The 12,385-nt window shown below is 46.9% G+C and overlaps 1 protein-coding gene across 1 annotated transcript in view; it reads left to right on the plus strand.

The window, feature by feature from the left end:
• IPPK (inositol-pentakisphosphate 2-kinase) overlaps nucleotides 1-12,385 on the plus strand; it is a 957,415-nt gene that overhangs the window by 513,667 nt on the left and 431,363 nt on the right. The window contains exons 8-9 of the mRNA XM_082265219.1: nucleotides 1,255-1,327; nucleotides 1,454-1,736. Coding sequence (XP_082121345.1) covers nucleotides 1,255-1,327; nucleotides 1,454-1,736 — 356 coding nt within the window. The remainder of the gene's footprint in view (nucleotides 1-1,254; nucleotides 1,328-1,453; nucleotides 1,737-12,385) is intronic.

Here is a 12,385-nt window from a genome sequence, read left to right on the forward strand (position 1 = left end):
CAACTTTGCATGACAGCACAATTGTCAAATTCAAAGCGGTGAAAGCTGAAAATTGGCCTGGACAGGTAGGGGATAAAATTGCTCAGTAGGCAAGTTAATTGACATCTAGTTTCTTGTGTTTGTGGCAAAGCTAGTGGTAATATATCCACCTTTTAGGAGTCCCATTCAATGGCAGTGTAAAGGCTTGTACACACTATAATAAAATTGAGCGAGAGTTTTAGTTCAAATAACTTTTGTACGATTTTCGTATAAGTGTTTACACAACTTTCTACAGCTGATTCCGACCTGAATGAAAATTTCAGAAGTGTCAAGCTCCAAAATTATTCTCATACAGGAACAGAACAAATGATTTTTGTTTAATGTGTACCGTTTCTGTACAATTTGTGTACAAGAACAATTAAAAACTTTTAAAGACTGCACATAATCAAAAGCCATAAACGACAAAAAAAAGCCTTTGTCATATGAGAATTTACCATTTTTTTTCATTGGTTCCGATTTGCTGTGAACCAATGGGGGAAATCGGACGATCATTCGCTCGATTTTCTTAAAGTGTGTACCCCACCTAACTTTGGACACTGGAAAGCAAAACATGGACATCTATCTTCTCATATTGTGAGAAATATAAACCCTGCCTTTGCTTACTGCAAATGCCCTCTTTTACATGCCCGTTTAGCCCCCATACACCAGATTCCAGCTGCAAGAATCGAAGGATTCTTGCGGCTGGAATGACAAATGCTTTCAGGGTTGGACACCCTTTCCTAACAGGTGTGTGGCTACATGCAAACAGCGATGGCTGCCCTCAGCCTGTCAATACTTTGTCTGCCTTATGCATGCACCTGTCATTCCAGCTACAAGAATCTACTGGTTCTTGCTGCTGGAATCCAGTGTACGTCACTAAAGGAGACCTAAAATTTTGACTGCTCTAGTGATCCATTGTCTTTAATAAGCTATGAAGATGGTACTCGTAGTCTAATTCATTCACAGGACACTGTAAATAAATGTGACCATATAGGCGGAGTCAACAACCCTCAATAAGTAGGCATGTCTGGGTTTCTGTCGTTGCTCCTATCTGCAGTGTCAGCCTATTTTTTTATGTATTTTTATTTTTTTTGTTGGTTTTCTGTAAGAGGTAAATGTGCTAACAAGAATTATGCAATCTTACAATTTAGGTGCTACTGAACAAGTAATAAATCTTGACTATATACGCTATACAACACATCAGACTTACTGAATTTACATTTTTTTACTTTGCAGACATAAGCAACGAATGCATATTGCATTGATGAGTTTACTTCAGGATTCTCAAAACAACTTAAAAATTTTTAAGGTATATGCTTATATTATTTGATTTTAATTAGTGTGTCATCTGTTGATCTGTATTGTAGCAAGGTTTTTATGCCTAATGGATTTTTCTGAAAATGCCATGTGTTTATCGATCGCTTTTTTCTTTCAGAATGGCACATTAATTTATGGCTGTCGGGATGACCAAGAATATCTCTCAGACTTAAATGAACTTGCCCACCACTTGAAGCCATTTTTCTTTCCAGCAGATGGGCTTGCTGCTGGAACTCAGTGCACGAAACACATTCTGAAGGAACTTATACATGTACTGACAAGCACATTGCTGAGCACCACTGCTGACTCTGGGAGAGCAGGGAAAGTCAAATCTATTCCAGTGTCCCCAAGTAGGAATTACTGTGAGGCCAGCTGCTTCTGTATGGATTTCCTCAGAAATGGTAAATACTGGGTGTGTAGACCCCCTTTACTGTGAACTCCTTAATAGGTTTATGTTATGCTTTTGGCACATTTCAGGATGTTGAGAAGTTCCAGTAAATATAACCTACTATATAAAATAGTTATAATGTATACTGACTTCTCACATAAGTTGACTTACACAAACTGATGCTGTGTTATATGGTTTTTTAATTTTAAATACATTTATTGGTTTTTGTGCACTAGTACAAAAAGTGTAAACAAACAGTACGAGTTACATGGGTAAGCACATGGCAATATGCCAACTTATGCATTAAAGTTACATAGTATGTAGTAATCACTATGCAGGTTAAGAGCTTTAATATAAATGTTATTCTATGGCTCCGTTTCCACTATTGCGGCTACAAAGTCGTGCTACTTCTAGCGCGACTTTGTAGTGTAAACTTGTTTGCGGCTTTCAGTGCGACTTGTCCCTCATTATTGAAGGAAGTTGCACTGAAGTCGGCTCAAAAGTAGTGCACAAACTATTTTTCAAGTCGCTGTGACTCAAGTCGCAGCATTTAGAACGGGCCAAATTGAAATGAATGGCTTTTGACTTGCTGTGCGACTTGACATGTGTCAAGTCACACAAAAAGTCACAATAGTGGAAACGGAGCCTAACTTAAACAGAGCAATTCTATAATACAGAAGGGGGTTGACAACTTTTCCCTGAGGTTAAGCTGTCGATACCCTCCTGAAAAAGTAGAAAGGACTAGCAGGAAAAAGCATATAAAAACAGAAAAAAAAAAAAACATTAAGTATCAGGTGATATCAAAGAGAGATTGTGCTTTCAACAAAGATCTGATGATCATGTGCAGATAGGCCGCAAAGTGTGATATGGAGATAAGACTAGAGATAGGTGTCACTGTGGCCCTCTTTGGTCTAAGGTTTAGATTTCAATTATGAGCAGGTCCAGGTGTGTCAGAATAGATTGGTATGATGACAATCAGATTTTAATGCTTCTAGGGTCAGATAACCAGGATGACCATTGCTTAAGGAATTTATCTTCTGTTAGGTGTGCTTTGGTAAAGAGGTATTCCATGTTGCAATGCTCATTTATGGTATTAAGTGCAGTGATTGTTGGCGGAGAGGAGTTTTTCCATGCCTTAGCTAATACTATGCGTGCTGAGATCAGGATGTGGTGCACAATTGGGGGGCATTTTTTGGGTGATGTAAAAGGGCTGAGACCAAAGGAGAGCCATTTGTGGGGTGAGGCGTTGAGTGGTTTTGGTCACATTAGAAAGGAATGTGAAACATTTCTGGATATAGAGAGTGGCAGCTGAAGAGTGCGGTATCACGTTGTTGCGGGGTAGGAGATTTGTAGTTTGTGTTCCCAAAACGATATTGCTGCAAGTTTGTCAGTGGTGGTGGGGCAGGTCAGGATTTTGTAGAAACCGGATATGTCCTTCGAGTTCTTAACTGTGGCAGTAATCAATGAGAGAACTTCTTTGGTGGTAGTCGGTGAGAAGGATATCCGATCAGCAGAAAGAAGGTGACGGATCCTTAGGTATATGTAAAAGTCCTTACTAGGGAGGTTATAAATTGATGAGATTTGGAGGAAGCTCCTAAGCATCCGAAGATGGAAAAGGTTCTCAATTGTGATGACAGCTAGATGGCAGTGGCGGATTGGCAAATTCGGGGAGAGAAGTTGCAGCGATAATAAGGGGAGTCGGTGGAGAGCCTCGGTATGTATCCCCTACATCTGTTGACAGATAGCTCTCCAGGTTTTAACAGTGTCAGTCAAAGTGGGTAGGAAGAGACGAGGGGTGTGTGCCTGCTTATCCATGCGCCTGCAAGTAGCAGGTCTAAGGCACCATTTTCCGCTGTAGATTCCATTTGGACCCACGGGGTCTGCGATTGTGCATGCCACCATTGCCGTGCTTGATCTAGAATAGTTGCTTTGTAGTATGCCTTAACATTGGGGGCACTCAGGCCTGAGTAGGATGTGGGTATGCTAAAGTAATTGCTTTCAGTCTGGGTTTTCAAGATGCCCAGATGAATTTAAGTATACGTTGGACTTTGGTTAGGTCATCTGTAAGAAGTGGTAGTGGCAGGGTCCGGAAGAAGTACAGGATATGTGGAAGCAAAAACATTTTAGCTAAGGCTATTTGACCGGCCCAAGATGCTGTGATGGTCACCATTGCACGACAAATTGATTGTAGCTTTTGGAGTAGGGCTGCATGGTTAGTACGTTTAAGCATGGGAGCTGGGGAGGTAAGTTGTATACCTAAGTATGTCATGGTGGAGTTTGGAGTCCAGGAGAAGGGGGACAACTTGGAGACCTCTGATTTGAGGCGAGGGGGGAGTGAGATCCCTATCATAGCAGAGTGGTTCAGTTTATACATAGAGACAGCGCTGAATTTTGCAAGTTCTTGGCATAAGGCGGGGAGTGATTGTGCTGGGTCCATTAGGGCAATAAGGACATCGTCCGCATAAAGGCCTATTTTGTGGTCTACCTCTCCTACACAAAGTCTGGAAATTTGGGGATTAGATCGTATTGCCTGTGCGAAGGGGTCCAACAGCAAGGCAAAGATCAGGGTTGAAAGTGGGCACCCCTGACGGATGCCATTGGTGATAGAAAAGGAGTTAGACAGAATGCCCGAAGTCCATACCATGGCTTTTGGGGGAGGAGTGAAGGCTGAGTATGGCCGGTAGGAAAGTGCCAGTGATACCAAACTTTCTTAGAACCTCCTCCATGTACCCCCAATGTACTCCATCAAATGCCTTCTCTGCGTCTAATGAGATCAGCAAAGAAGGCGTTTGATGGTGTTCTGCCCAGTGGATAAGATCTACAAACCGTCATGTTCCATCAGAAGCTTGTTGGGGGGGGGGGGGGGGGGTATGAATCCCACTTGGTCTGGGTGTATCAGACAGGGTTCGTACGGTCATGAAAATCCTGGAAAAGTCATGGGATTTTGACATGACACTTTCCAGGACTGGAATAGTTATGGAAAATGAGTAAAACCCACTACGTTTTGGAAAAGTCATGGAATTTTGTGCACCTATTTTATTTAGAAAATGTATTGTATTGTACTGTATTCTGTGGACTATTTTCTCTGTTTCGGGTTTAGGCGGATTAATCAGCCGCAGCGCACCGCACAGCTGAAGCCTGATCACTGGTCTCTTCAATATGAATAGACCGTGACAGGCTGGGAACTCTGCGGCGGATTGATCCGCTGAAACCTGAAACTGAGAAGTGCACTTACTGTCCCGCTCTCAGGGACGTACCAGCAGGGCGGGGGAGGGGGGAGGCGCGCACACTGGGGGGTGTCAGCCAGGCCACTGGGATCGCCGCACTGGGTGGGGATGTCAGCCGGGTCACTCAGATCGCTGCACTGGGGGGTGTCTGAAGGGCCGCCCGCTTCGCTGCACTGGGGGGTGTCTGAAGGGCCGCCCGCTTCGCTGCACTGGGGGGTGTCTGAAGGGCCGCCAGTATCGCTGCACTGGGGGGTGTCTGAAGGGCCGCCCGCTTCGCTGCACTGGGGGGTGTCTGAAGGGCCGCCAGTATCGCTGCACTGGGGGGTGTCTGAAGGGCCGCCCACATCGCTGCACTGGGGGGTGTCTGAAGGGCCGCCCACATCGCTGCACTGGGGGGTGTCTGAAGGGCCGCCCGCATCGCTGCACTGGGGGGATGTCAGGCCGGTGTCCGCATCTCAGTGTGAAGAACTTCCTAGAAGGCAGCTGCAGCGGCAGGAAGAAGGTCAGTGTCTGAGGAGTCTTGTTTTGTGTGCTGGATGGGAGGGGGGATGGGGCAGCTGCATAGAGATGAATTGAACTTTCCATATTTAGTCCTCATGTCGCTGAATACTTGTTACTCCTCCTCTCAGAAGCTGCACTAGGAATATGGAAAGTTCAATTCCATCTATATGCAGCTGCCCCATCCCCCTCCTATACAACTTCCTTTGCTGGCCCCCCTCAGTGCTCTTTAGCCCCCCCGTGCTCTTTAGCCTCCTCAGTGCTCTTTAGCCCCCACCCCAGTGCTCTTCAGCTCCCCAAAGTGCTTTTCATCTCCCCCCATGCTCTCTGGCTCCCCCAGTGCTCTCCATCCCCCTGTGCTCCCTGGCTCCCCCCTCAGTTATTTCCAGTTCCCCCCCAGACAGTGCTCTCCAGTTCCCCCCCCTTTGCTCTCCATCCCCCTAGTTTTCCCTGCTTCCACCCCCCTGCACCTTCCAACCCCCTGCAATGCTTTCCAACCCCCCCCCCCCCTTAATTCTCTCCAGTCCCCCCCCTCCGTGCCATTCAGCTCATCCAGTGCTCTCTGCTTCTCCTGTTCTATCATGTCCGCAGTTCTTGACCATCTCTTGTATCATGTCCGCAGTATCTGACCATCTCTTGCATCATGTCCGCAGACTCTGACCATCTCTTGTATCATGTCCGCAGTCTCTGACCATCTCTTGTATCATGTCCGCAGTCTCTGACCATCTCTTGTATCATGTCCACAGTCTCTGACCATCTCTTGTATCATGTCCGCAGTCTCTGACCATCTTCTGTATCATGTCTGCAGCCTTTGACCACCTCCTGTATCATGTCCACAGCCCCACACTTTTTTTCCCAGGACTTCACCCCTGAGTATAGACAAGAGTAAGTGCCACATTTGTGCATCTGTGCCATTCATACCAGTCCACCTGCACCTCCATCATGACTGTGGCTTGGGCCTAAAGAGTAAGCGCTGCATTTTGTGCATCTGACTGTGCCATCCATACCAGTCCGGGAGCACCTCCATCATGACTGCCTAAACTGAAGCTTTTTCCCCATGTATACTACAAAGATTATCATTTATTTTAGTAAAAGTATGCTGGGTGTGACATGGATTTTCTTCTTATTTAACATGTATACATAGAGATTTTATGAAACTTTAGGTCATGAATATTTACGTGAAGTCATGGAAAAGTCATGGAATTTTATTGGTAAAAATGTGTATAAACCCTGATCAGAGTTGGCATTTGTTGTGTGATACGAGAAGCTAGAAGTTTGGCGTAGATCTTGAGGTCTGTATTAAGAAGGGAGATGGGACGGTAGTTGGCTGGGTCATGAGAGTGTTTGTCCTGCTTATGGATAGTCATGATGACTGCTTCAAGAGATTCGGGAGGAATTTCGCCTGTTGTGAAAATCCTGTGTAAGGAGTCACATAGGTGGGGGGCCAGTGATGTTTGGAAGGATTTGTAATATTCATTGCTAAAGCCATCTGGGCCTGAGGCTTTGTGTGTAGGGAGTGATTTTATGGCGTTCTGGACCTCTTGAATCGAAAAGGGTCAGGCTAGTGATGATGCCTGGTCAGAGGTCAAGGAGAAGAGGAAGTCTTTAGTGACTGTACAGTCTGGTTGTGGCTCAGCGTGGGATTGGTGGAGGTTATAAAGCTTGGAATAGAAGGAGCCAAAGGAGTTGGCAATATCTTTAGGATTTGTGATCCTTTGGCCATTGGAGTCTAAAAGGAATGGTATTTTGGATTGTGCTGCTTTACGTTTATATTGCTGGGCTAGCGTCTTCCCTGCTCTATTCCCTTGAGAGTACCTTGTCAGTTTAAGTTTTTGAAGGTAGAAGTGAAAGCCAGAATGCAGGTAGGAGCTAAGTTTGGATCTTGTTTTACTGAGCTCGTCGTGGAGGGCAGATTTGGGGGATAGCTTGTTACGTGTTTCCAAATTGCTAATTTTATCTAAAAATGCATGAAGGGTTGCCATTTGTTTCTTTTTCTCCTGGGCTCCCAAACTCTAACTTCCCTATAATGACAGATTTGTTTGCATTCCATAACGTGGTGAAGTTCGAGCCAGCGTTGAGAGCAAAAAAGTCCCTAATCGCAGAACCGACCTGCTCCCTATGGTCTGTAGAGCTCAGGAGAGAGAAGTTTAGATGCCGCAACCTATGTGAGGAGGTTGGGGGTCGGGTGGCAAGTGTGATAGAGACTGCGGCATGGTCAGACCATGTGATCAGTCCAATCGAGGAGGTGGTTACGGACTGCAGTAGAATTTTAGACAGAAGGAACAGGTCGATTCTGTAGTAGGTCCCCTGAGAGTTTGAGTAGACGGTGTAGTCCTTCTTGGTGCCATGTTGACAACTCCAGGGATCATAGAATTCCTCCAAGGAAACAAGGGAGGAAAGGGCTGTGGATCTCCTCCGTTTTGCATTGGAGGTGTCAAGTGAGTGGTCGAGGACTTCATTAAAGTCACCACAGATAATAATTTGGTCTCTGGGAATATGTTGGAGTTTTTGGAGTACCAATTTGTGAAAGGGTTTCTGATGTGTGTTTGGGGCATACACGTTCACTATCGTTAAGGGCATGTTGTTGAAGGTTCCGCAGAGAATTAATAATCTCCCCGAAGGGTCTTGGTCTATGTGAGATTTAGTAAAGGTTACGGTGGAGCGTATTGCAATCATTACCCCTTTGTTTTGTTTTTTGGGAGCTTGGGAGTGGAAAATATGCGGGTAAAATTTGTGGGTGCAATGTGGGGAATTTGTGGAGGATAGGTGTGTTTCCTGTATACACAGGATGTGGGCCTTTTAAGTATTTGCTTCCCGCCATAATAGAGACCTTTCGATAGGGCTGTTGAGGCCCTTAACGTTAAGCGAGACAATTTTGAGTGTCATGGCAAGGGTTAATGAGTGTCAAGGTGGCACCAAGATCTGAAGCAGCAGGAAAAAAAAAAAAAAAAAACAGGTAGGTAGTTTATAGATCACCAAGTTTACTAGTAAGCATACAATATTTGACGTCAACAGGGTAAACTGGTTCCCTATAGAGGCTATATAAGCTAAGGTAATTAGATTCTAACCAAGGTATAGCACAGTAATGAAAATAAAACAGTAAAACTGTATAAAATGCTGTGTGCTTTGCACACTTTGGCGGTAGGGCAGAGTAGGTTAGGCGAAAGTGGAGTGGTTCCTCTTTTTATATCCACAAAGGGAAAAAGAAGTGGGCCAGCGAGCGCTGGTAGTAACCCTAGCAGGGTAACTCATAAAGGTAATGGACCAGTCATTTCAGGTTTTGTCTCTCCTAGCCCATGTGTTGGTAATCTTAGAAGAGGGTCTGCTCACGGGGGTTTTAGGAGGTGAGTTGGGGAGTATGCCCCAATTGTGTAGCTGTTTGAGCCCATCCTTTGAAGGTCCTGGATTGATATTTGCTGGCGTTGGTAAGTGACCAAAAGCTTAGTGGGGTATCCCCATTTGTAGGTTATCTTGTGCTCAAGCAGGACCGAGGTGACTGGGGCAAAGGCCTTGCGGGCTTGTGAGGTGGCTGCTGAAATATTGTAAAGCGAGAGTTTAGTGAACGACTCAGGTAGCGTTGGCATGGATCGGGCAGCTCTCATGATATTTTCTTTCACGTGGTAGAAATGGACGCAGGCCAGAATATCTCTGGGAACTGAGTTGTGTAAAAGTTGTGGTTTGGGAATCCTATGTGCTCTGTTGATGAGCAGGTCTTGCGTAGTGAGTGGGGGGAGTATTTTTGCGAAACAACTGCTGTAAGTAGGGGGTGATTTCTGTGGTCGTGATCGCTTCAGGAACCCCCCTGATTTTGATGTTGTTTCACCTGTAGCAGTCCTTTTTTGAGGCACATTTGCTTTATTGCCTCTGAGTGCTCCTGAGTGTCCATTATGCTGTTATGGGCTACAGCAGCAGATGAGAGATGCTGCTCTATGTGACCTGTGCAGCCTTTCAGACCATCCATCCGGTCATGCAGCTGTGTAATAGAAGATCTTAGTTCACTTTGAAGGTCCTGGAGCACCAGGACAAGGAAAACACCCTCAAAATGACCCCATTTTGGAAAGAAACCCCAACACATAATCTAGGAGGCATAATGAGTCTTTTGAACATGTCATTTTTTTTCCACAAATTTTTGGAAAATGTGGAAAGAAAATGAAAGTGCATTTTTTTTTTTTTTTTACACAAAGAAAATAAAAACCCATTTTCTCTTACGTCCTCCGACAGTCGCCGCCTCTTCATATTCGTCACTAATGGGTTATTGACCTTTGCTCTGTAGGAGTAGCTAGGAAACAGAATATATTAATATCAAAGCTTTTAGCATATCCCACCCCCAGGGGGTGGTCCCCTCAGTCAATACCTCCCTGCTTCCTGCATTTCCAACTCAGTTTCTAATGCCTAGCTCAGGAGTAGGCTGGCTGTTCCTGTGCTGGGGCTCTTTGTCTCAGCTTCTTTTCTCTTTTTGATTTTATTTGGAGTTTTTTTCTCTTTCTTTTACTTAGCTGTTTATTTCAGCGTTAGTTAGCTTCTTCTGATGAAGATGATCGTGCAGAGCTGGGTCTCAGTCTAGCCACCCTGGTTCCCAGGGCTCAGGGCCAGGGGCTTACCAGCCTGCCATCGAGCGTTCAGCTTAGGTTTTACCCTGGCACATTGAACGACCCATCCCTGTTCGCTGCAGGGATGCTATCGGTGAGGTGGCTACCTCACTGGACGCCATTGCGGTTTCGCACCTCAGTTCCACTGCGTCATGCTTGCGACACTCCATGTCCTCAGTGCTGCGGTTTGGTCGCTGGAGCAGGCTCCCCACGCCATCCGGACTGGTAAGTGTAACTCTATGTGGGGACCTGTCTATTTGGGTTTCAGTCTGGGACTGTGTGACCCTGCATGTCTGTGTGGCTGCTGTGCTCCCTGTCAGTTCCTGTGTGGACCTGCTGCCTGTGTGTGGGCTGTGAAGGGGGGGGCTCTCCCGCTCTGCTGGGTGTCAGCAGGAGGCAGTCAGTTTTTGGGCATGCTGTGCGGCGATCGCTGCGGCGACCCGCCATTTTTTTGCGGCAAAATCATGGTGGCCGGGCCTGTGTGGTAATGCACGGCGTTTTGGCGCCAAACGCCGCCATTTTGGCGGCGATCGATCAGGCCACATGTCGGCGCCATTTTCTATTTGCCCATAGAATCCTCAGCTGAGCAGCCATGTTTGTGTAGCCTTGCATAGGCTTCATAGGGGCGGTCAGTCTTGCATCACTTCCTTTTGCTCTGGGACAGCGATCGGTGGCAGCAGCCTGTGTGATCTTTCCAGGTTTTTATCTTCCCTTTTTTCCTGTATTCCTTGCCCAGTTTCTTGTCCCTGTAGGGGTTGGTGTATTCAGTGGGTGCGGTGGGCTACGCTCGCCGCGATCTTAAAGGGGCAGTACTCCTTTTTTCATAATATTGCTGGGGCATGGATTCTCAGGAATGCAAGTTTCCTCCCACCTTGGTGGGGGGCCAAGGGGCTGCTGCTTCCCCCGAGGAGGCTGATCTGGCCACTATTGTGGCAAACTTAGCTGCTCAAGTGCAGATGCTGGTGGCTGATCGATCCACAAAATGGCCCAGAGTGTCTATTTCCTCTGATTCAGAGGGCGATGGGGCTATGGCTGGAGTGCCCTTCTCAGGGTCTCACTCATCTCTAGACCTTGTAGGGTCGGAAGGGGAGGCTGAGGTGGAAGGGGTTGATAATTCTCCCCCTGGCTCGTCTGAAGAGCTTGCACTCATGGATGAGTTGGTTGCTTCTATCAAGCAAACGCTGCATTTACAGGATGAACCATGTCCTCCAGTTTTGATGTCCTCTTATGGGACGCAAAGAAAGCGCAAAACATCGCAGGTTTTTCCTTGCTCTACGGAATTTCAGCCCGCTGTTGATGAGCAATGGCGCAATTTAAAGAAGCCTTTCGCTGTGCCGAGTAGGTTCAAGCTGCGTTATCCATTTACTCCCGCCACTGATGAGCGTTGGTGTGTGCCGCCTCAAGTAGATCACGCGGTGGCGATTTTGAATAAATCCACTGTGATTCCTGCTGAGGGTTCCCCGGTTTTCCGGGACCCGACAGACAGGAGATTGGAGTCTCTGGCCCGTCATGCTTATACGGTTGCTGGTTCTATACTGAAGCCTATTTTTGCTTCCATTATGGCAGCCCAAGCCATTGCGGATTGGACGCAGGTGCTCAGGCGCACCCTGGTGGCTGACTCTGCCCCGTTAACAACTTTGGCTATGGTGGATCAAATTCATCAGGGTGTCATGTATTTGTGTGATGCGGACTTAGATATGGTCCCTCTGGCTGCGCGTCTTTCTAGTGTGGCGGTCTTGAACCGTCGCCTGATATGGCTGAAATGTTGGTCTGTTGACCAATCTTCCCGCAAGACTTTAGCTAATTTGCCCTACGCGGGATCTCGCCTTTTTGGCGAATCTTAGGATACTCTGATAAAGGGTATTTCTGGGGGTAAGAGCACTCTCTTGCCCCAAACTCACAAGAATAAGTTTGTTCGTGGTAAGAAGAATACCTCGTTTAGGCCCTCTCAGGGGTCCTTTCGTGCCTTTCGGTCGCACTATAAGGGCAAGCCCTTCAAGGGCCAAGGCTCCCAGAAGAAGCCGTGGACGAGTAAGCAGAAGTCCGGCCAGTCCGGGTCCGCTGCCCATAACAATGTGGCCTGAAGGGACGCCCTCACCCGGTTCTGGGGTGGGGGGACGTTTGCTCGGTTTTCTTCAACCCTGGCTGGACCGCACTCGGGACAAATGGGTTCAGGAAATCGTTCGATCTGGATACAAGATCGAGTTTCTCTCTCGGCCGGCGGGCAGATTTTTCCCCTCAAACCTTCAGCTGACTCCGGAGCGCTTGCAGGATCTGCACCTGGCGGTGCGGGACCTGCGGGCCCAGGGAGTGGTGGTTCCGGTGCCTCATCGGGACAGATTTCGGGG

This window comes from Pelophylax lessonae (assembly GCF_965119305.1).
Source record: "Pelophylax lessonae genome assembly, chromosome: 8".
Classification (NCBI taxonomy): domain Eukaryota; kingdom Metazoa; phylum Chordata; class Amphibia; order Anura; family Ranidae; genus Pelophylax; species Pelophylax lessonae.